The 25,786-nt window shown below is 33.9% G+C and overlaps 3 protein-coding genes across 4 annotated transcripts; 1 reads left to right on the forward strand and 2 right to left on the reverse strand.

Moving 5' to 3' along the window:
- Positions 1–598: 598 nt before the first annotated feature.
- On the reverse strand, positions 599–14,396 carry LOC110669233 (uncharacterized). 2 transcript variants are annotated; one of them, XM_021830766.2, is made up of 13 exons: positions 13,908–14,396; positions 12,108–13,221; positions 11,591–11,809; positions 11,283–11,503; positions 10,448–10,522; positions 3,750–3,821; positions 3,564–3,662; positions 3,184–3,255; positions 2,994–3,108; positions 2,430–2,498; positions 1,922–2,210; positions 1,736–1,814; positions 599–1,118 (listed from the first exon to the last, which is right to left on the reverse strand). In XM_021830766.2, exons 1-13 carry the CDS (start codon positions 14,115–14,117, stop codon positions 726–728), a joined length of 3,027 nt encoding a protein of 1,008 aa, XP_021686458.2. In that variant the 5' UTR covers positions 14,118–14,396; the 3' UTR covers positions 599–725. The 2 variants fall into 2 exon arrangements, with proteins under 2 accessions (XP_021686458.2, XP_021686457.2); XM_021830765.2 differs by having other exon boundaries at positions 1,736–1,817.
- A 2,675-nt stretch (positions 14,397–17,071) lies between these two features.
- Positions 17,072–18,429, reverse strand: LOC110669207 (WUSCHEL-related homeobox 8). The gene is made up of 3 exons (XM_021830726.2): positions 17,968–18,429; positions 17,447–17,833; positions 17,072–17,344 (listed from the first exon to the last, which is right to left on the reverse strand). The coding sequence occupies exons 1-3, from the start codon at positions 18,137–18,139 to the stop codon at positions 17,259–17,261; spliced, it is 645 nt and encodes a 214-aa protein (XP_021686418.2). The 5' UTR covers positions 18,140–18,429; the 3' UTR covers positions 17,072–17,258.
- A 4,855-nt stretch (positions 18,430–23,284) lies between these two features.
- Positions 23,285–25,194, forward strand: LOC110662919 (putative 12-oxophytodienoate reductase 11). Its single transcript, XM_021822087.2, has 5 exons — positions 23,285–23,446; positions 23,568–23,708; positions 23,797–23,927; positions 24,097–24,273; positions 24,496–25,194. Exons 1-5 carry the CDS (start codon positions 23,346–23,348, stop codon positions 25,086–25,088), a joined length of 1,143 nt encoding a protein of 380 aa, XP_021677779.2. The 5' UTR covers positions 23,285–23,345; the 3' UTR covers positions 25,089–25,194.
- The last annotated feature ends 592 nt before the right edge of the window (positions 25,195–25,786 follow it).

Below are 25,786 nucleotides of genomic sequence, written 5' to 3' on the forward strand. Positions count from 1 at the left end.
GTTTTTGTAGGAAGCAGACACCCTTTTCTGTCCACATGTAGAACAAAGAAAAAAGAAGATATTAATGCAAAACAAACTAGGATATCTATGAATGAAAATTTACAGGGTTGTTGAATGGACAATAGTCACAATACCGCTGTGTGTTTGGTACTTTGGTTTTCCAAAAGCTTGGAGCTGTCCTACTATCAGTTGATACAGGCGCTGTTCTTAACTCAAATGCTTGCGAAAATAGCAGAACAGGATTTTTGTTTTTCCTTAGAAATTTACAATTTGATCCTTGAATTTTATTTTATATTACATTTTAATCCTTAAATTTTAAAAATTTAATTATTTAACCCCTATAATTTATATTATATTACATTTTAATCTTTGAAATTTGAGAAATAAATTATTTATTTTCTCTTAAAAAAATCAGCTTAAATTAGAACTATTCGATACCAATTGAGCTCAAGAGGAGATTGAAAAAAAATCTAGTACCAATTCATATCGATGGACCTACGGTTCAATTCAAACCGGACCGTGACCAGCTCTCCATTGAACCACTTGTAAATGGAAGTGAAAGAATACAGATAATAAACTCCACCGTTACGCGTTCTCATTGGCATTCCAGAATTTTAATATAAAAACAAATAACTTCACAACAGTCGAGCTCTCAACCCAATCTATACAGTACAGGGGGAAAAAGGCCACAATGAACAAAAATTAATGGACAATGGGATTGACAACTAGAAAGCACCCCAACTTTCATAACCTTTTTTGGGAGATTTATTGTCTGATGAAACCTTAAATGGTCCACTGGGACCAAATGGGTCTGCATCGTCAAAAGAAGAGAAGGCACGACTATGGCCTAAGTCTTTTGTGCTGCTTGTGGAATCAAACCTTGTCAGCTTCTCTCTTGGAGAAAATCCGCCTTCATGCACGCTGAATGATTCAAATCTTGAGAAATTATCAAAACTTTCCCCTGCTTCACTGTATCTTGGAGAGTTGCCGAACCTGGAGACCGGTGAGCCAGCAACTGAATCTTCAAAAAATGGACTCTTTTTCTGAAAAATCTCTGAGGATGGAGATTCCGTTCTTATTGGCTTTACACCAAAATCACCAGTTCCAAATTCTGAATCCTGCCAGAAAATACAATTTATATAAATAATTATTATAAGTCATTTACCAAATGCCACATGCCTATACAACAAAAAATCAGCAGCAGCACTTGAAAATCTAAAAACAAGAGCATTAATGAGAATGCCTACCAAAAGTATTAATCAACTCCAATGTCAGGCAACTATCACCCTTGCAGCTCAAGAAGTTTCTTCCAATACAATAACACAATCTCAACAAAGGATAAATTTCTGGATATCATAAAATTCTACGAGTGCACAGAGATATGCATGTGAACGGTGGAATCAAAGGTTAGAAAAGTAGCAACATCCATGCACAGCTTGAGTGTCCACTTCTGTAAGATCTAGAAACCTAGAAAGCAAAAAGAGCTAGGGTATGCATGTCTAGTGCAAAGGAAGGTCCAGTAGTCATTAGTCAAATCCCCCTGACGTTTACATAAGAGGACACGGACATGCCTAAATTTGTCAAAGCTGTCCCAGTTGTCTTCCTCTATGTCATTAATGGCATATTAACTATAAATTGATAAACTAATTTCATGTTAAACACCTAAACAAAGCAACAGATTTAGGCTTTCAATGTTTACCCACATTTAAATTTCAGAAGGATAGATAAGGCTCACCTTAGTACTAGGGTTAAATCCCCAGACTGAGTCTGTATCATCGTGAGTGTCAAAAGCACCCCAAGTTGATTCATCAAAACTTCTATTGCCAGAAATTATTAAAAAAAAATAATTGTCACTACCACAATTTTGGGCAATAGATCCACAACTGAATAAATAAAACACAGAAATGGATAGACAGCATACAGATGTGTTTCTGCATCTGGATCAATACTCTTTGCAAAAACATCAGAAGATGGACTATCTAGGCCATTTCTTCTAGCTGAACTGCCTTGAGGACTTCTTGCCGATTCATCTTCACTGTGGAAGCATGCAGATTCACCCTCAAGGGCATGTTCACCAGTACTCAAGAAGTTCCCAGACTTCCCATCACCATTTGATAAAGAATCAGGGGTTAGAGTACCATCTTCCAAACCACCTTCTTTTTGCACAGCAGAAACATTTTTCACATCAATGGTGAGGTCATTGGCAAAACCTGAAAGAGGCATTGACATGCTGCATAAATAAAAATCTTACTGATACTTATCCAAATTCTCATTGAAGATTAAATAGCTGATGTCATTAATTAGAAAGAAGTAGAGATGGAAAAGAAGGGCGAAGGGGTTAAAAAAGGGAGACAAGGGAAGGAGGGTTGGGAAGAAGGCTAAAGGAGGAAACATGATATGGGATAAAAGGTTCTCTGCTAGCAATTTACCTTCATCTTCAAACTTATCCCAGTCTTCATCCCAAACAGCTGCGCCTTCTTGTATACCAGGTTGCCAACCTTAAGAATCACCAAATATGAAATTGGTAAATCAATTTGTTTAGGACAAGGTGAAAACTGAAAACTAGAACCATGATTCTTCAAGTACAAAACAATTGTCTTAGACGCTCAATGCACAACACAAGGCTTCCCACATAGCTGGCCTGTGCCATTAAAAATAAATAAGATACTTAAACCACTGAAAGCAAACTTAGCTCATCTACAAGGTACTGCAAGATTGAACTGCTATAGATATTGCATATTGCTGCAAACCCTTTTCTTTGAGTGGGAAGGATTTGTTAAAATGTAAGGCAGAACAAAAGGGCCATGTATAACAGGTTTCAAGAACTCAAAAGTCAAAACAGTAAGGGAAGTATTCAGAGACACATGCCAATTGCATACCACAATTATAATAATTGGATTGTTGAATATAGGTTTCAGCCATGACAAAATGTCAATAGGGAAGAATTGTGTCAAAACTTTAAAAAACAATTGAAGGGAATGAAAATAAAGTACCAATAGGAAGCTTAATCATAGCAGTTGACTCAACCTCTAACCCATATTTCTTGCAACGTTCAGTTAAAGCCTTCATTAGCTCATCAAGATCAGATTGTAAACGATCAGCACGGACCTACAAAGGCCATCAATTGATTAGAGTAGAATGAAATCCCCATTGACTCAACAAAGCTAAATAGCAAGAACATACCTGAAGAATACCATCAGCACTTCCACCTCGTTCCATGTTAACAATCGCTTGATGCAACTCTAACTTCCTTTCCTAAATGTTATTCAGGTGGAAAATTATCATAGAGTAAGATTTGATGCAACAATTTTACAAGAAGCCAAGTCATAGAAGTCAAACTATCTTAGGTTGAGAAATGTGGCAGTAAAAGGGTATGTGGGGACTTCACATGTTTGGGAATAGGCTTCCATAGAACCACTGAGGGGGTCGATAAATCTTTAATAAAAGAAAGCAGAGGTACATGCGTGAGCACACAAAGAGAGAGAACCACTCAATAAAATGTAAGTTGAAAGCTCTAAAAGGCTTAACTAGTTAGAGGGCTCTGTTGCAAAGGGAAAATCTACCTGAATGTCACGGAATGTGGCCTCTTCAATAGTTAATTTAGATGCCACTTCTGCCACTTGCTTGTACTTCTCTTCATATTTCTTACCCAGCATCTCTGCCTGTTAACGTAAATTACCCACATGAAGCTAATAAAAGTCTTATCTTGATAAATGGGAGCAACAAAATCCTTATATTTCAAAGAATACCTCACGCTTATCTGCCAGGGCCCTTTCCGTGATTTCATTTAGCCTATTCTCACATCTACTTTTATAAAGAACCTGATATTAATACAAAAATGACCAAAAGATTAGAAAAGGTCGATCTAAGAATAATGATATGTTACCTTAAAATTTCAGAGTTTGGGGCATTACAAACTTTTAAATGCTCGCACGATGCTGAGGCCATTATTGTTTTTTTATATTTATTATATTAGTATGATTAATAAATAAAAAATGTTCACATTAAAAATATATTTGATTCTACTTTATCATAATACAAAATATTATTCTTACATTTTATCAACAAACTATTACCTATCAATGATAATTAAAGTCTTTTACTCAATTCAATTGAAATAAATAAAATTTTACTTATTCACTATATTGTATATTAGTTATGTGCATATAATTTAGCTTAAAACCAACTAATATAATATTTATTATTTACTTATTATAATACATTGAATAAAATATAAATTGACAATAAAAATATTTAATTGTAGAGTTTAATTGTAAAAGAAGAAGAAGATGATGATGTAAATTAATAAACCCATCTAAAAAACCTAACATTACTATTATGGTAATAGGTTTAATATATAAAAATAATGTATATGCAAATTTTTATAAAATATTTTTGCAATTATTAAAAATAAATTAAATATATCGTAAATTACATCAGAACTTAAGACTGTAGCAAAGTTAATTTTTTATTACATATAAACCAAGTTTACACATTTAATAGATTAAAAACTCTATAGATATTATTTTTAATATTTTTAAATAATAATAATAGAGTGAAAATTTTAAAAAAATACAAAAAATATTATTAAAATAGATCAAAAATTTATTGTTGCTACATTTTTCTTATAATGAGATAAAAGTTAAATATTTCAATAATATAATGTTGATGTATAAAGTCAAAATTCATTTTATCATAAAATAAAATCATATAAAAATTGATTTAATAAATATAATAATAATTAACACAAATTTAATGATTAAATAGTCAAATCATTAAAAAAATAAAATGTTAGAGAAAAATTAAATACGAGAAAAATAATTTAAATTCATATACAAACACACAAATGGTTTAAAAATTAAAATAATAGAATTTTAAAATTAAACTAATAAAATAAAACACCTAAATAAAATTTTGAGAGAAACTCAAGCATTTCTTATAATTCAAAAGATTCACCTAATTGAAAAAAAAAGGGGTATCATATCAAAAGATTTCAAGATATATTATATAGAAATTTTAAAAAAAAAGTCTTTATTTTTAATAATAAAATAAAAAATTTTAAAAAGATAAAAACACTGATAATTAAGAACTGCAATAGGGTGAAATAATAATAACACTAACATTAGAATAGTAAATCACACTTTATTGCAAATAAATTGTTTCAAAATTATGTTAATGATAATAATAATTAAGTAATTTAAAAGTAATTAAAATTAAGATAAAATTTTAAAATGAGAAAAATAATTTGAATGTAAAAATGAAATTTATAATTGTCATTTAAAATGATCATTTGTAAATTAAAATGAAAATAACATAGCAGAATCTTTTATGCATGTCTATCAACCTATGAAATTTTAACTCAATTTTTTATACACGCTGCCACTGCTTTCCAGGTGTATAGAAGAACATGAAATGATGTATTTAGGAAAACCAACATGCGGGAAGCCAAAGATAACCGGGCAAACTTAAAATTAAAATAAAAAAAAAAGTAAGGGCAAAGAGGAACTTTTAGTATTCTTAAGAACAGTAAAAGTTGGCCTTCTTTTAGTATAGCATAATAATAAAAACACATAAAATTTTAGTTCTTACAAATAAGTCGATACTAACAAGAATATCAAAATAAACTATTTTCATAAAATGCTTTGACGACCCCGATACTTTTTTTTAGTGGTAGAGTAACATGTCTATGATTAAATCACAAGTGTCTCTTTAGAAAAAGAGCTATCATACTGCGGATATGAGCTCAGGTAGAGCATTAAGCAGTTGAAAAGCTTCCAAGCTAGTTGAAAAATAAAAATGTGCTTTTAACATAAAAGTTTCCCTATACTTCAGGTTTCAGCGTGTTTCTATGACTAAGCTTAGACAAAGAACTCGATTTCATACTAATTTCTAGAGAACAACCACAACATTCATAAAAAATCCTAGGTGTTGATCTAGAGGCCTTTATATTAAATAGTTGTGTAATAATCCCATATGGCAATTAAATCTGACAAGCAGTAAAACTCTTGCTCCACACAAAAACTCTCAAATGATTGTAATTTGTGAATAAACTACACACCACCCAAATAGAAATGAGGGGTAAATTTCACTCATTGTCCAACTTAGAGCGTCGTAATAGCACCGTCCCCAACCTTTAATTTGTACCATATTCAATTTGGTGCACATAAAAATCCTTTTTACCTATTATCTAACACAGAGCTTGGAGTTCCAAACAGCAAAGAACACAGCCTTGTGTTTTCCAACAGTCCACAAACACAGCTAGGGTGTGTTCCACAGGCCACAACATAGGCAGAAATTCGTGTTTTCCTCTGTGGTAACTTGTGGAGATGTGTTTTTCAGTCCAAATAGGTTTCCATGTGTGTTTTCAGCAGTCCTAACATGATCCTACTTGTTTTGGGAAGCTTCTACTTGTTTTAGGAGAGTTTTAGCTTGCCAAAACTAGTTTAATTTATTTTCCTATTTCAATTAGGATTTTCTTCTTGATTTCCTATTTCATTTAGGATTTATTTAATATTCCTATTCTAAGTAGGATTTAGAATTCTTCCTATTTTGTTTTGGATTTCCTATTGTAATTTAGTTCATCTAAACTTCCTATTTAGTAGAGCTATTTTCCCATTAGGTTTAGGAGATTAAAATCCTTATAAATAGCTTATATATTCTATGTAATTTCAGATTTGAGATTTAACTAATAAAATCCAAGAGAGTTTTTCTCCCAATACTTATGTATTGTGTGAAAGTGTTTTTTCCTTAAGCTTCACATAGCGTCATTATCACAGATTTCCTGATTAAATATGATGAGGTGGCACTTGTCATAGAAAAAATATTCTCTCTCCTCTCACTCCATTCTCTCTCCCAAACCTATTTTCTCTCTCTTCCCATCATTATCTCTCTCTCTCTCTCTCTCTCTCTCTCTCTCTCTCTCTATTTTGTCTATTTCTTGCTCTCTTCACTTTGTTCTCTCTCTCACCCTATCTCTTGGCCTCTATTCTCTCTTCATGGAAAACCCAAACCCAACCAACACCCCAAGCCTTCTACCCTAAGCACAAATCACACTAATCAAATATCAATCAAGAAAATCACAAACTATAAATTTCAACCAAGATTTTCTCCTCTGGTTTCTCTCAAAATTTGGGTAATTTTTATCGCTTGTCCTTGAACTTTATCCCATGTTCCACTTCCGTCTCTGAACTTCATTTTATCACTAAAAAATACCTAAACTTTAAGTTTATCACACTAAAAATCCCTATCACTAAATTCCAGTGAGAGCTCTGATTTGATGCTTATGTGGCTAATTACACGTTGTCATTAAAAAAAAAAAAACTAAATAATATCACGCGTGAACACTTTCCTTTCTCTCCCGTCCATGCAGCCAGGTACAATAAGGGCATTAAAAGTTAGAGCCCTCTCTTTCAATCGGGGTAATTTTTATCACCTGTCCCTAAACTTTACCCCATGTTCCACTTCCGTTCTTGAACTTCATTTTATCACTCAAAAATACCTAAACTTTAATTTTATCACACTAAAAATCCTATCACCAAATTCCGGTGAGAGCTCCGATTTGATGCTTACGTGGCTAATTACACACTATCATTTAAAAAATAATAATAATAAATAATATCACAAGTGGACATCTTCCTTTCGCTCTCCTCCATGCACCAGTATATTACTATATAAACTGGATCTGATGAATTGAAAGAGGAAGAAAAGGTTGAGACGGCATAGCCATATCCTCACCTTTTCGTGAGGAGGGATTCAACAGAGGTTAGCCTGAAGAATAGTCGAGGATTCATCAATAATGTCTGAAATCAGTGAAGGGAGCTCGACAGAAAGGGTTCAACTAAAATGCTCGTGTAATATTGAGGGGGATTTATGTACCTTGTGGTCTTCAGCTAATCCAGGGAGACACTTCTTTGGATGCAGGAATTGTGGGATATGTATACTACATTTCCATAAAATGATTTGTTATAGGAAATGGGTTCGTATTGATTTGTAATTTTTTTTTCTAAGAAGTCAAACTACTGTGGGTTTTTCCAATGGTACAATGATCCATTCCCATATAGAGCGAGCCAAATCATTTATGGTCTTCTTAGGAGAATTGAAAAGATCGAAGCACAAATGGAGGCTGCGAGAAGGAGGGTAAGAAAGTGGATAGGTCTTGCACTGGTATTGTTTTTTTTATTGTTATTGAGAGGTTGTTTGGATGAATGGATGAATTGTTGAACACCCAGGCATCACCTGTGTTGAAGTTTACACCCAGGCATCACCATTGGAAAAACCCACAGTAGTTCAACTTCTGAAAAAAAAATTACACATCAATACCAACCCATTTCTAATAAAAAATCATTTCATGAAAATGTAGTATACATACCCCATAATTTCTGCATCCAAAGAAACGTCTCCCTGAGTTAGCTGAAGACCACGAGGTATGTAAATCCCCCTCAATATTACACAAGCATCTTGGCTAAACCCTTTCTCTCGAGCTCCCTTTGCTGATTTCAGACATTATTAATGAATCCTCGGCTATTCTTCAGGCTAAGCTCTATTGAATCCCTCTTCAAGAAAAGGTGAGGATATGGCTATGGCGTCTCAACCTTTTCTTCCTCTTTTAAATTATCAAATCCAGTTTATAGAGTAATATAGTGTTGCATGGAAGAGAGAGAAAGGAAGATGTCCACGTGTGATATTATTTAGTTTTTTTTTTTAAATGACAGCGTGTAATTAGCCACGTAAGCATTAAATTGCAGCTCTTACCAGAATCTGGTGATAGGGAATTTTAGTGTGATAAAATTAAAGTTTAGGTATTTTTTAGTGACAAAATGAAGTTAATGAACGGAACTGAAACATAGGGTAAAGTTCAGGGATGGACAATAAAAATTACCCCCAAAATTTTCTTGTCATTTCTCTCTGCCATGCCCTTTCTCTCCTCTCACAACACCTCTTGTTTCTAATTCGCTTGAATCCTTTGCTTGAATTCTTCAAGTTTTGGATCAAATGAAGACATGAAATGATCCCTCCTCATGCGTAGTAGCATATCCCTCCTCTCACTACACTCTCATGAAGCTCCAAATTACTATTAGAGATGAAAATCAAAGATGCTTGGTTATACTTTTCGTTCCTAATCTTCTCATTTTCAATTGCTTCCATTGATTCAATTCAAGGGTCATGGTGAATTCATCAAGGTGATTTCCACAATCTTCGTTTCCCTATTTGGTTTTCGAAAAATTAAAGCATATGCACCTAATATCCTCTCCAAAATCCCATTTCGTCTCTCCTTAGACACCTCTACTCCTGACTTAACAGAAAATCCATTCCCATGCAAATCAAATACAATCCCATGAATCTTTTGGAACCCAAGAAGTCAATCACTTTCTTGAATGAAAAAGAACTAAGACCCAACCCATGAATAATAATTTCCTCTCTAACCACTAACGATTTGTTTTGTGGGAATGAAAGCTTCTTGAATCCTTCTATTTCATCTTTCACAACCACACTCTTTTGCCCCAATTTAGAGCTTAATAGCCCAATAGCTTTTGCTATACAGCTCCTCTAATTACCCTCATTGGCTTACAACTTGAACTCATGAGGGTTCAATAGTCCATCAATTGCTTCTTTAAAACTCTTTATCAATTGAACTCCAGCAGAGAAGGCCCATCTGCAAGCTCCGTGCCAAAGGAAGTGGAATTAAGTTTTTCTAAGCAAAGAATCCAATCAAGTTTTTCTAATCAAAGAATCAAGTGGAAGCCAATGTAAAAAATACAACTTCAGAGTCTGGCATTGGAAGTTGGGAAACAGGGCCTTTGAAGGAAATAGGAGGGATCGGGGACAGGTTTGATGCCAATGCCAATTTCCTTTGAATGATTTTGGATTTTTTAATATGGTTTATCGATTTGAGTTTGTTGCATATAGAGGAAAATAATTTGTAGGAGATACTATGGTTTGCAAAGGAAACAGTGAGAAAGTTTTAGAGAAAGAATGGAGAGAGAAACAATGAGAAAATAATTGAGAGAGAAATGGGAGGAGAGAGAACGTGAGAGAGAGAATGGCAAGAGAGGCAGAAAGAGAGAAATGAGACTGGAATAAAGAGATTGGAGAGAGAGGAGAGAAAACATTTTTTTCCCTAGTGCTTGACACATCAGATGGTTACTTGCAAACTGACTAACCAAGGTAAGAAGGGTTTTATTGTTATTTAAATTAAAGTTAGAGGGGATTTTATGTTACAAATTGTTGTTACAATGTCCTAAGTTCAAAGATGATGGGTGAAATTTACCCTATAAATAAGGTATAATGTATTTCTAGTATAACACATGCTAGGTCATTCTCCATAGCCCTTTTGATAATTCAGCAATTTTTATAACACGTCATTTATTGCATGTTTAACATTGACAAAGAATGGATAGTGGTGACAAAAACAATAAAAGTGAAAGATTAGTTGATAGAAACTACTTACAAGGTCCTGCATTTTAGTGCGGTAAAACTCAATCTTCTCTTTTGAATCCAAAATCACCTTTTCTGGTTCATCAACCTACAACAAATTTAAGACACCCTTATATTGTTCAAAAGTACTTTTATACTTTTAAATTTAGAAATTAGATGGTAAATAACTTCTCATGGGGGAAGATGCCATTCATTTCAAAATTATATATTTCCCCCAAAACGCAAACAATAAGAGACCATTACAAGAAAAGGATGAAAAATAATAATAATTGCAAAAAAGAAGGATTAAAAAACCACTAACAGATAACAATGGGATGGCATCCATTACACAAAACAATGATGAGTTTTGATTACTTGAAGAGCAAATTAACATCAGACATTCCAGAAACAAATAACCGACTAGGAGACTACAGAATAATGAATCTCTTAGTAGACATGCAAAGACTAACACTAACTACAGGTTATGCATTGAACATGTGGCGTTCAGGTATACAAATTTGGACTCAATTTTCATCATGATTTCATGACCAATAAATGAAATTCAAGCAAAAGTTCAATAAAAATAATTCAGAATGTCATTTTATTCATGACCAATATATGAACGAATAACTCAGCCAAATTTTAATTTGCACAAGAAGAAATCACCCAAAATCATGCATTCATGCTCCTCTACCATTCTTTGCAATGAAATTAGAAGCATTGAAAAACTGATTTTTCACAATCAAGTCAAGTGGTGTATTTATGATTTTGCTTTTGCCATCAAACTCATTCTGATGATCAAAATGTCAAAAAACTCTAAGAAATAAAATTTCCAATTCAATCACACAATATATAAGAGAGAATGATGCCTTTTTGTCTGAGGCTATTCCATCCTGAGGCATTGAGTTCTGCTCCCCACCATCGCTTTTGTTCAGAAAGGAATCCTCCAAAACAGGTGCTCTTGGCTTCTGCCGATTAGATGCCATTACACCATCAGGTAGGGTCCGGGGACCTGTCACTGGAACTGGTGGCCTCAAACCAGTGGCAGGAGCTATTGATTGAGTAACCATTCCAGGCGGATGTCCAAAACCTAATGATGTAGACAAAGGGAACATCTAAAATATCTCAGGTACAAAAGGGAAAAGAAGATAAATAGAAGACCAAACAAAATCCATACCAGGACTTTGACCCCATGATGCATTTCCATAAGCAACCTTTGGTTGACCTGTCATGGACAACAGTGTCTCATCAAACATAACGTTCTTCGGAAGTGATGCCGGAAGAGGGTGTCCTTCCCTGAACCGCTCCATCAAATATAGAGCAAAGCAGAATTCCCTCAAAGAAAGCATGCTATCACTGTCCTGATCAGATAAGTCCCAGACCTGCTTTAAAACCTCTGGAAAAAGCAAATAGACTCATTAAGCATACGCAATCACAAATGAAAAACAAGGTCTCCACATGGCTAGAATGAAGTAACACAAGTGATATATGAAGTTTACCAACAAAGACTTTAACTGTTATATATCATATTATAGGGCCTTGAACATCATCATCTTAAAATAATATAACTTTGAGTATATGATGTCCCTCTATGAGATGGAAACACCAATAAGGTTAATTTGCCATAAGTTATTGCTTTGTTTGGGCCAGAGAGAGAGAAAGCCCAAAGCCATATGAAAAATAGAAATCCATACCTCGTGGTAGCCTCCAACTCAAAAATAGATTACGTGCCTGCTCACCAGTGATTCTTCCATCTCTGTCTGTATCTACTTCCATAAACACTTTAGTATATTTCTGAACATCAGATTGTTTCATGTTTGGCCATGGGATCTGTGAATTATCAGATGAATTTCCAACTCCAACTGAAGTGCTAGGGGATGTGAGTGAGGAAGAAATTGAAGTTGAAACCGGTTGGTCTAATGTTGGAAGTGATTGAGCTCGTTGAAGCTGACCACCCATAGGTTGCATGGCAAAAGCACTATGCAGTGAATCAAGTGAGTTGGACTTAACAGGAAGGTGGCCCCCACTAGGAGCTGGAACTGCAGTTGCTAAAGCAGGTGAACCACTAGAAGAATAAGTAGGCGCAGAAGTTTCTTGTTTTCCAATAGGAGAGATGGCAGAAAACACACCACCTCCAAAAGATGGGCCAGTTGCAAACCCACTTCCAGAAACAACTAATGCTTTAGAATCATTTGCAGTTGGCTGGGACAACACAGAAACTTGAGTTTGTGGCTGCATTGTAGCATTGGGTGTAGATGGAAGGCCAGTCAAAGCTGCACTAGTCTTTCCACCAGTCCAACCGGTTGAGATGTTTGAATTTGGGATGCTGGGACTAGAAATGGAACCAGGAATGGATTGAGAGGGATAAGAAGCAGTGCTTGTAGGCATACTACCTCTAGAGAATTCTGGACTAATGATGCCCTGAGGGGGACAGGAAGCAATTCCAGGAGGGATAGCCTGAGGTGGTCTTATTGACTGACTTTGTTGAGAAGGAAAGTAATGCTGATTCATAATAGCATTTGGAACTCCTGGCCCTCTAAAGCCAAGATTCTGTGATGCTGTTGCAGCAACTGCACCCATCTGTGGGGCAGATACAGCACCCATTGAATTTACCCGTTGCACAGGAGTGTTCGGAAGATTAATTTTTGGTGGTGGAATTTTAGCTGCGGCATGGCCATATAATGCTGCCTTGACAATGTCTGGGGTCAATTCTCTTTTACTCTGCGCAACTGTCACAAGTTTGAGAGCATTATAAAATTCCGCACGACAAAGGAAGCTGTTATGACTCTGATCAGCATTCATCCAGATCTGCAACCATATAGAGAAGAGAAGAGACGGGAAAAGAAACTAATTAGCATGCACCCATATCACGATGTATTACATTAGGTTCTTTCTTCTCAGAAAGTGAGTAACATAAATGGAAACAATTTGCAGTACAACAAAAAATTATAACCCTCCTATCATCCAGTATCAACTATCAGGCTACCATTGCAATGCCATGAAACATCCAAAGACCTAATTCTATACAAATGCAGCGCAAATTAGAACATTCTTAAATCACTCCGTTGACTTAGTAACTTGATCACCATGTGAGCATTACCTACCTTTTTGCACTTCATGTATTGTATGAACATGGAAGCTATATTCAGAAACATAGGTTATGCAAAGGCAACAAGACATGACACTATCTGATAAGGAAAAACATAACTAGACAACTAGCAATAGCTTTCAGTTTCTAGTCTTGAGATTGAACAACTAGTAAAGTTCTTAGGCCTTCAAAATTTCATATCCTTGAAACTCTTCAAATAACTTAGAATTGAAAATAAGCAGGACCACTGATAACTTAAATTGTAGAGTTGGGTAAGGTCAAAAACAAAAATTTCAGATTTAGGCATCTGATAACCGTTGATAATTTTGGGAAATACATCTCTAACGTAATTTAGATCAAAATTCGCAGTAACGTGAAAGCACAGAAGTTGAAATGATGGAGCAACCTGGGAAAGAACTTGTTGAGGCAAATTGGCTCCTTGAAAGAAAGCGACAGCTTCATCTCCACTGATCCTGCCATCGCCATCTAAATCAGCTTTCCTGAAGTAAGCTTCGAATTGATCAATGCTGGATACCTGATTTTGCCCCGCCATGTCCAGGCGAAATGGGTAATAGACTAATTCCTTAAATTTGATCTCCCCAGTACACGCAAGCATAAACTTGAATTCGATTGAATTGAGTCCAACAACTGAAAATGGTGATAATACACCAACAACACAAATTTAGTTTAATTCGCTGAACAGGATGGATTAATGTTATGATATGATTAGAAGGTGGAGAAATGATTGGGATTTTGTAAGGGGTTTGGAGATTTGGAGCTTAATTGATAATAAAATCGAGATTCTTTTCTTGCTAATTTGCATCTGTCATGAACAGCATGTGTTTTGGTACGAAACTGTTCATGATTTTTTTTTTTTGGGTCAAAGTGTTCATGAATTTTACGTTAGAGAACAACTTCATCCTTGTATTGTTTTATAATTAATTCTTAGCTCATTATAATTTAGGGAATAAATGAAAATGTTAATTTTAATTTCATTAATTGCTTGTATTCTTCAATTTTTTTAAATTCATTTAATTGTTAATAAATAGGTTAAAAAGTAATTAAAAATATAAAAAAAATATTATTTAACTTATATATTTTAATAAAATTAATTAATATATTTTAAAAAATATATTATCCGGTCTATATATTTTTCTTTTTGTTATACTGTTTAACCTTTTGTTAAATTTTTTATTATTTATATTATTCATAATATTATTTAATTTTTTTGATTTTAATTAAATTAATTAATTAATTATTGAATTTTAAAATTATTATTATTTAATTTTTTATTTTATTAAAATTAATTAATTAATTTATATATTTTTAAAAAATATAATTTTTAATAAAAATAAAAATTTTACTATATAAATGCTAACTTTAAATTTATATTTTTTTAATTTTTGATTTTTCAAATATTATTTTTATTTTTTTATTAAAAAATAATTTTCTTAGATTACTTAGGAATTTAAAGAAGTTTACTAACTTTTTATATAGACAATAAACGACAATGAAAAAAAATTAAATTGAAAGGGATAAAGATAAGAGCATAGGAGAAAAGAAATATCAAGAAAAAAAAAAGAAAAAATAAGAGAAGAAAATTAAATAATTAATGTAATAAAATAATAAAAATTAATTAATATAGTTTTCAAAAGATGAAGATCAATTAATTTATTTTATAAAAATAAAGAAATTAAATAATAATTTAACTCTTATTAACTAATTAAAAAATTAATAAATAATTAAATAATTTAATGAAAGTAAAATATAAAGGTTAAATGATATATTTTTTAAAATATAAAAATTAAATAATTAATTTAATTAAAATATAAAAATTAAATAGTAATTTATTTAAAATATTAGAAATAATAAAATTTAAGGAATAATTGTAGAAAAGATAATTAAAAATGATTATTTTATTATTTTATTTTAACTTTAAAAAAATATATTTTTCTTCAATAATTTCAACAATAATGTGGTTTTGATTTCAAATTCGACTGAGACCAGTTTCGAGCCCAACCCAGACAGTTGTCGACTCTACATAGCCCAACCGCCACCGTCACTGCCACTCATGCCCCTCCCAACCCATCCCATCCTCAATGCCTCATTCATATTTGATTCCTATGGATTCTCTCCCCACGTTGGATTTTAGAGGACGGACTGTGAGCAAAAAGTGCAGGGCACTAGCACCTCGCTTCAAAATCTGACCTTCCTCGCTTCACTCCTCTGCCTCCAAATTAATAATCTTGACTTGCGCACAAATTAACTCAAAATGTCGCAATCTTGATCTTCCCTCTCTTTCCATTTCTCCTTTTAGCTGCAATTCAATTTCATATCTCATCAATTAAGTAAACTGTTAGGAATTTTTCAAAACTTGTTGCATTTTAAATAGTTTCTTGATCTGGGTTGGATAAAAAAATAACCATATGAGCATGTTTGAATTGTCAACGAAGTCTCAAATCAACCAGGAGCAAATTGGCTTACATAGCAAAGATTAAATCCTAGCTTAGATCAAGAAGAGGCCCATGTAGATAAAGCTGTATAGAAGGTTGTCCGGCCTGCTTGTCCTGCGAAATAGCCACCGCAAAAGGAGCTGGAAGAGGCGGAAACGGAATGGCTATCAAGATTGATTCTTTGACATGGTGGCAGAGTTGCCAATTTCAAAGAACATGGTATTAACAAATGGAGGGCTTGAGGGAAATTAATATTTTCTCGTGATCTTGATGAAACTTGCTAGATTTTCAATAATCAAGATTAAACAGCAAGCACAAGGCACAACCCTTTCTATTCATAGATAATTAATGATAGAGCACTGGTGGTGGAAGGGGGAAGGGATTGCAGTGGAAATAAGGCTTTTCCTTGGTTTTATCATACAGCTTTAATGAAGCTTCCCAATATCAGGAATTATCACCAGAGGTCCTCAAGTGTGGCCTTAGTACTCGTATGAGTAGCGCATACAAGTTCTGTTTGTGGTGATTGATGGCCTTTGTACTCGTACATTGGACAATGAAGAGGGACCTTATTACTCCTGTAAGTTGCTGCATTCTTTGCCACAACAGATGTATGTAACCTAAAATGCAAGTTCCTTAACTGTAAATTCAAGGGTAAAATTTTTATTATATTTCTCTTACCTGAGCATGCCCAATTTGAAATTACACAATTGAAATTGCAGAGACAATGAGAAAATGTAACGTAATGAGGCCTTTATCCAATTGCAGATATATATATATATACACACACACACACTCAACAGCCTAAAATATAGAGTAAAGATTTTATATTTCCTCTGTTTTTTGGCAATAGAGAATGTTGGATGATGGCTGTATACATAGACTTGAATGGGGGTTGGATGTGGAGAATTACAAGGAAAATTGCAGCATTTCATTTCCATTATAGGTCTCCATGTAATATAGTTTCTAATAGACTGAAGTTGTAAATTATTAAACTGAAAAAAAAAATCATCCAGATGGAGGAGATGCTCCAGAACCAGAATGATTGGTATTAGTCAAGCAAAGCATGAAGCAGTCTGAGTTAATATTTACTAAAACTCATAATGAACTAAAAGAAACCTTCTAAGCAATAGAGTTTAATTAGAATTAGATTATCAAGATGAAGGATCTTACATGCCACAATCAATAGATCCTAGGCCTGAGATGCCTACCAACATAATAAATATGTCTCTTCTATTTATGAAATTCTTTTAGTATATGTCAATCTTTGGTCATATATCTATTTTCCCTACCACCTTTATCAATCATCATCCACTCAAATCATGTTGCTCCACCTGCAAATAAGAACTATAGCTCATTGGGACTTCAGTTTGGCCAATCAACTGGTCAATCCCTGCACATACAAACACAAAGGCCACTATGAGGACATTGGGTTATCATTCAGATATCTGATAAATCCAAGAAAGCAAATTGGAGATTTTAAGTAAGTACTTACCTCCTATATCAGGACTCTGGAAGTACATGTGATTGAGCATGAGTGCTAAATTTTCATCCACTTGGGTTTCATCAGATTTGGTCTTTTTGTCTTTAGCTGAGTCATGATGGTTTGGTATTGGTGGCAGAGCTGCTTGCTTTCTTTTTGAACGAGCTCTCCTGTTCTGGAACCAATTATAGACATTTGTTTCAGAAATTGGGCCATGCTCAGCAAGTTGAATGGTAATCTCTCTGATTCTCTGCCTGTCTGGAGTTGTACTGCTTTGCTCAAACATACTCTCCAGGATTTCAAGCTGCGCTGGTTTGGGAGCCCACCTCTGCCTGGAAGGAATCTTGTGGAAAGCATATGATGAAAATGGATCATTGTAAGGATTGGCCAACCGCATACCTGGAATTCCCATTAACACACGCAAAAGTCTCATAAAAGAATCCAAAGAAAAGTAAAGATTTTTCCTATGATCTCATTGATTCAATCAATTCACAGACAAGAGAGAGAGAGAGAGAGGGAGAGAGAGGAGAAACCAGTAGAATCTTGTTGAGCAGATATGGCCTTGTGCATCTGAACAAGACTCTCGCAGATGGTAGCATAAACAGAGATCTGTTTCCTCAGCATCTCCATTTGCTCATCGGTCATCACTTTCACCCCTAACCCATCACTCAATACCCCATTCTGATACTGCTCTTCCTCCCCCATCTCCACTTCTCTTGGCTTTCTTGATGTTTTCTTTCTCTTTCTCTCTCTTTTCTCTTCACCTAAAAATATTTCTAGACACTCAACAGAGACATGACAAGCCAGTGACTTGAAAACACAAACTAGTAGAAAGGAAGCAACCCAAAGAAACAGACACTGGATTAAAAAATATACAGAGTATATATCAAGAAAAAGCGCACTTTAGCTTCAGAGCTTTGGTGGGAGCGCATCTTAGCTTTGATTGAGCGGGTTTCGCGCGCGGTCTACTGGTGAAGACTAGAAACTGAGTGTGAGTAGAGTTGAAGAAGATGGAGTTAAATGGAATTTCCCATTTCTGACTGTCGCGCATATTCGAAAATTATTCAATAAAATTTTAAAAAATAATTTATTTTTATTTCATTTAAGGTAAGATTATTAAAAAAATTATTAGAATTTGATTTGAATTTTATGTCTTAATGATGCTCTTTTAATTTTATATTTGGAAATTAACATTGAAATTATTATTTATAAATGAATTTCAATTTTTCCTATTTTGGATCAATCATAACCTCTCTAAATATTAAAATTTTCATTAATTATATTATAAATTAATAAAAAAAATTGATAAAATTTTCATAATCAATACGCGTTGAAAGAATTTTGTATCCTTGAAGCAACAGCATTAATGAGATTGATATGAGCTATGAAGAATATAAGATCAAATATTTGATAATTATGAGAAGATAAAATTCCTATTAAAAGTGATTTATCCCATAATATTAACTTAATCTATTAATATTGTATTCTGATTAAATATTAAAAACCCTAATTTAAAAATAAAACTTGACATTCCTCCTCGGCTTTTTGGGAGGAAAAGGGAAATCTGTTCAAGGTGTCATCGTCAATGGCGGCCGCAAGATAAGGGTGGGGGCAAACGCAACTCCTTTTCACTTTTCAGTAGAACTTTCAAGCACTGTTTGCTGTATAGGTTTTTTGACCTATTGAGACTTCAAATTCATTTCCTCCTTTTTCCCTTTTTTTTTATTTTCTCTCTAATGAATAAAACAACATTAAATTAAATAACATTTATAAAACTCTTACCCTAAAATTCAAGATTTTATAATTTTAAAAATTTATCAGTTTGAAACTAAAATTTTATAAAAATTTAGTTTAATTAATTTTTTATTGATTTTTATTTTCAAATGAAAGAATTTAATTTTTTTACTTATAAAAAGAATTCAATTTTTTTAATTTAAAAAAATTATTTTAAATAAGATATAAATTAAGTATAATTGTGCGAGTTTTAATCCACACTAAGCCAATATGATTTTATACTTAGACTTCATAATTCAACTAAAATTAGATTAATTAAACTGATTCACTCTGATTTAAATCAATATTATAAAAATAAATTTAAATATTTTAAACGTTGAATTGACTCAAATAAGATAAATTAAAATTAAAATTAAACAAAAATTTAGGAACTTACAATCTAATCTCAAACCCTCAATTCTAATAATCAAAACCGGCAGTTACAATCTAAACTAGTCCAGTCCAGTGATCACCCCCACTCAATGCCATCTAGGCTGTGTTTGGATAGGGTAAGAGAACGATAATTAATGAAATAATAAGAAAAGGTAAAGAGAAAAAAGATAAAAAAAAAAAGGTAAATAGGATTTAATAAAAAAAATTCAAAACAGATAAGTTAATAGAAAGGTAAAAATATATAATATATACTCTTTATATTTGAGAGAATGTAAAGAAAAAATAAATTTAGAGAAAGTAAAAAATAAAATAATTATAACTCTTATATTTTTCTTTAGAATTTAAATTTACTCTAATTTATCATTGTTTTTGTTAATTCATCTCTTTCAAAGTCAAAAAGAGTACATAAGTTTTCTTACCTTAGTGACATGAATTGATGAGACGCAATGAGAGACGAAGATGGAGAAGGAAAGAAAACTTGAATCAAGGCATGGACATGGGGAATTTGGTGCAAAAAAAATCATGTCTTTTGTTTGCAACGCACGCCAAGCTTCTACTTCAACATGAGTTGAGATTTTGGAATGCAAGGTGGGCCTGAACAAGATCTTGCAGAACCCTGTAACACTAGTACAAGATCTTCCAAGGCCCCCTTTCATGATTTGGTCTTGCACTTTCTCTGTTCTTTTCTGCATAAAGTCATGCTACTACAATTTTTCAACTTCTTATAGCCTACTTGTGATTGCTATAAATATTTTTTAGTATTTTATAGTTAATAAAAAAAATTCCCTTTAAGAAAAATTTTCTGCACCACCAATCAGAAATTTTTTTTTCCCCTGAAAGAAAAAAAGCTCTACTTATTCAAGGGAGCTAAGCTAATGTATCAATGTTGAAGTTTTGAAGAATGTAGAGCCCATTAAGCAATGGACTAATTGCACATGCGCATAACGAAGCTAAAACATAATGTCACGATCCAACCTATGAGTCAGACGGACACTAAGATCTGGGCCGATATAAAGCCCCCGATACCCGTAGTAAGACTTATTGTTCTCAAATCTATAATCAGGCCCATAATTTAGGCCCAACATGCATATAAAAATAATTTAAATTAAAATATTATAATTTTATTTCGGGCCAACTTAACATAATAATTATCAGAAACTCAAATTAAGAGAGCACAGCTCAACCCGATTACATCATTTATAAACTGTTTAAGTACTATACAAATCTTTATTTATTAACCTTAAGAATTTAAATTAACACAATTCTTAATATGGTCTATACTACTGCTTACAAATTTAGAGAATAATAATACAATTAAGTCATTATTGATAACCTGCGAGAAAAGAAGCAGGTTATTCTGAAAAAGGTCTCCTCCTGTAGCCTGGAAAAATAAGGTGAGCAGGAGTGAGCTTTCGACTTAAAGAATAAAATACCAATTTTAATCACAATTTCTTTAACTATATAAAGCTAATGCATCCTAAGGAGTGGAATGCAACATCATCAAAATTTTCATACAAATCACATCATAACCTTAAAAAAGCAATTTGGAGCACTCACACACCCAACACTGTTCAAATAGTACATATATGGGAGCTTATCCCTTATACAGCCCTCTTAATCCAACCTTTGCGAGCGAGTGTCTCTCAAGCCGGACTTTCGTTTAATAAATCAAATGCGGGGTTTCAGCCAGTGTCTCTCAAACCGTGTCTACCCGTCCTATCCATATCCAATAACATACCACACGCACGCCAATGCACACACTACTCCAAATTACCACAAACAACATTCATGGCACTTCAACAATTATGAATGCAATATAAAATGTGCCTAATATTTAACTACATATATACATATTTATAAGTGATGCATGGACATGCTTGAACATATAATAATATCGAAATTATAATTAAAATTAATATTTTACTCACAGTACACCGAGGACTATTATGGCTGCTGGATGGAGGAAAATAGCTGACATCCATCACCTAAATAATTATATTATAAATTTATTAGTACTAAGTCAAAATAAAACTCTAAAGAGACAACAGACAGCTTAATTCATGCTGCAAATCCGACAGAGTTTCCCCTATACCTGGAATCTACCCAACCTGCCCAAAATGGTTCAAATAGCACTTCTAAACTCAACCCATATCTCATCATCATTATATGGCCCCTCCAAACCAAGCAATACTCAAAATCTTAAAAATTACGTTTTAGTCCCTATAATTGATATTTTGTAAGAATCCACTCAAACAAGCTCTAAAAACTCTAAAATTTCGTTCCGCGGTCCTTAATAAAGTTATAAAGTTATCACAAAAGTAATTGTAATTTTCTAATCACCCATGAAAATTTTATTGAAGAATATTACTCAATTCTATAAGTTTCTAACAGCTAACATATTCTTAATTCAACCCAATTCAATATTCACATATTTAAATCTCTATCCTCAAGCTTCAACCAATCATATAAAATTTAAATATGATAATTTCAAATAATCTTATATGTCCATATGCTAAAAATCTAACTAAAATCCATCTATATTTTTCAAAAATATTCTACAATCACTCAAAATTTCAACAAACACCATAGAATATCTCCAAATAATTTTACTTTCATCATATATTTTTCTTAGAATTTTTCTCCAATTTTTCCTGTTTAAGAAACACTGCATTTATGCTCCACAGACAGAAATAATGAAAATAGTATTACCCGAAGCTTATCTGTGTCTCAAAAATTTTAAAAATTTATGAGGAAGCCTCTGGAAGTTGAATCATCTCCAAAGCTCACCGGAGCTACCGCCCTACGGTGGCCGATCGTCGGTCGCTGGCGACATTTATCGGATCTGATCATACCATCATGTTTCTATCCTCTCCCTCAGTCCATAGGTGGTCTCGGATCGTTAATCCAACGGTCGGATCGTCCTAGATCTGACCCAAAAGCTTGAAAAACTCGAAACTTCTCTCCTCCATACCTCACTCATCCGACCTCCATTTGCTGCAAAATTAGTATCAAAAGAAAGCTCTCGGAACAAGCTTTCCAACGCCACCTGAATCACCTCGATTGAACTTTGGATGAAGCCGGAATCGCATCAGAAAGTTGCTGCCTACTGTGCACGCTTTGATGGGGAAAACTCCTCCATTTGAGTCTGCAGATTCTCCGATTAGTGGCAACTCACCGCATTGCCTGTGGTGGGGACGCCGCCGGTCGGCCATGGTGGCTGGAGGCTTGCCGATCGGAAGAAAAAGGGAGGGGGAGGGAGAGTGACGGGAGAGAGTTTAAAGGGGGGCTGCTGGGTTTTTTTTTTTTTTTTTTGAATTTCTGGGAATGAACCTGGATAGACATGTTGTCCAAATTCATTCCTGGAAAAATTTTAAATTTTAAATGTTTAATTTAATTTTTAATTAATTAATTAATTAATTATTATTTTTTTTAAATTTTTGGGTTGTTACACATAAGCGTGGAAATGATACAAACCCTATGTCTTTTTCATGTATTGTTGAAATGGTTTGATTGGTTTGTTTTGTTTTTATTTGATTAAGGTCATAAAAGAAGAAATTAAAAGATTGAAAGATGTTACGCTATTGGTTGTTAAAGCTCCACATGATGGTAAGAAAACCACATAAGTTAATTATTAATTTTTTTCTGGAATTTTTGAATAATACAATTTAGAAATTAGAATAAATGGCTGGATCAAGAGGAGCTTTACTCTTTGACCTTGTTGACTTGCGTGGGATACATTATCACCATGGCTGCGGAAGAAGAAAGCTCCAAGACCATGGAAATGGAGGAATCACCAATGCTCCTGTTAACTCCTTACAAGATGGGAAAGTTTGATCTCTCTCATAGGCACAGTGACCTGACCTTTGCTTCTGATATCAGTTTTAAATATCGTCAGAGTAATCATTTCTTGGCAAGTTTTGATTTTGTTGTTGATTATTATAACTCTTTATTTTAATCCCTTTTGCAGGATAGTTTTGGCTCCCTTGACAAGGATGAGATCTTACAACTTCACAGCTCAACCACATGCCATCTTGTATTACTCTCAAAGAACAACGAAGGGTGGTTTCTTGATTGGAGAAGCATCAGCAGTTTCAGAAACTGCTATAGGGTAAAATAAAATTCTCATCTTTGATCACCTGCAGAATCATCTCGTCTATAGACTAATTGCCTTTCTCTTGTACATATGTTAATCCCAGTGGCCCAAACATTCCCGGAATTTGGACAAGAGAACATGTGGAAGCTTGGAAACCCGTTGTGCATGGTGTTCATCAGAAAGGAGGCATATTTTTTTGTCAGCTCTGGCATGCTGGAAGGGCTTCTGATTACTGTAAGGAAGATGGCCCATTTTCCTTTATTCAATGGATTAGAAAACAACAGAATTTCATTTTAACTATGTACCTATGGTTATGATTTGAATGTTTATGATCTTGTTAAATGTGTTTGATTAATAGTTGGCAGAAAAATTTCAACTGTATTGCATGCTTCCAATTCCACAGGCTTTCAGCCAAATGGTCATCCTCCCATCTCTAGTACTGACAAGCCAATAAAATCTAAATTTCACATTGATGGCACTACTCCAGCTGCATTTCCTCCTCCTCGTCGGCTCTTGACTGAGGAGATCCCTCAGATTGTCGAGGACTATAGAATTGCTGCAAGAAATGCTATAGAAGCAGGTAATGCTTAACTTTTTAGTATAAGACTGTTATGACTGGTGCACCAATTTAGGACATACACAGCACAAAGCCAGTAAGCCACAAAGCATAGAGAAAAACGGCTATGTATCTACATCAGAAATCAAAACACTCCTGTTAGAACTGCGAAGTTAGAAGCTGTCTCTTCCGCAGGCATTGGCTATTAGCAAATATGATTTCTGACAAATGAATTTCAAGTTACAGGTTTCGATGGAGTGGAGATTCATGGAGCCAACGGGTACCTAATTGATCAATTCTTGAAAGATAAGGTAAATGATAGGACAGACACATATGGAGGGAGCTTAGAAAATCGTTGTCGATTTCTATTTGAAGTAGTTAAAGCAGTAGCTGATGAGATTGGAGCTTATAGAGTTGGCATTAGACTCTCACCATTTGCGGATTATAACGACTGTGCAGATTCCAACCCTGAAGCTCTTGGCTTGTACGTGGTTGAGTCCCTCAACAAATTTGGAATTCTCTACTGTCATGTGATAGAACCTCGGATGATCACTCAGTTTGAGGCGCAGCCGACAGGACATAGTCTTCTGCCTATGAGAAAGGCTTTCAAGGGTACTTTTATTGTTGCTGGAGGATACACTAGAGACAATGGTAATGAAGTGATTGCTAGTGGAGGTGCTGATTTAGTTGCACTTGGACGCTGGTTTCTGGCTAACCCTGATCTACCAAGGAGATACGAGCTCAATGCTGCGCTTAACAAGTATGATAGAAGCACTTTTTATACATTTGACCCTGTTGTTGGCTATACAGACTACCCATTCCTCGACGGTAGTAAGTAGGCTAGTCTTCCACATTACATTAACAACAATTGCATTTTATGAGATTTGACGATGTGTAGGGCTTTGCCATTTGAATGTATCGAAGAATTTGGCAATTCCATCACCAGTCTACATCATCAAGGCATCAAATTGCAACATCCACCAGAATTCTAGCAGCTGAAAGCTACATAAACTACTCAGAAAAAACAACCATTGGCTTGGGATTGGATGGAGCTGAAGCAATGACACAACATTCCTCCATTCCATGATTAATTACTCTTTAATAAATTAGCATTATCAAACAAAGATTTCTTGCAGACGTAAAGATGATCACATCGGTTCCCACAAAGAGAAAACGGTTGCTTGTCGCGTAAAAATGACATTAAAATTTCTAAAACATTGCCGCCGCCGGTATTAGAGAATAGCTAATTACGAATTCACCAATTTGATTTTAATTTTTAAGGTAAGCGGCTGCTATCATATTTGGAAGACTACCAAATAAAGGTGACATCTTGTTTCGAAAGCTATGAAAAAGATCGCGAAATAAAACTCAAATCCCATCGTTTCTTTTTCTTCCATCTAATTTAAAAAAATAATAATAAATAAAAAAACTCTAGCATCCTATCCATTTTTACTCCAAAAATAAGTTCGCATACACGTTCAAGACGATCAATCCAAACAAATATAAAAACAGAGTCAAAATAATCCAGATAATACTA

Source organism: Hevea brasiliensis, chromosome 2, assembly GCF_030052815.1.
Source record: "Hevea brasiliensis isolate MT/VB/25A 57/8 chromosome 2, ASM3005281v1, whole genome shotgun sequence".
In the NCBI taxonomy this organism is placed as follows: domain Eukaryota; kingdom Viridiplantae; phylum Streptophyta; class Magnoliopsida; order Malpighiales; family Euphorbiaceae; genus Hevea; species Hevea brasiliensis.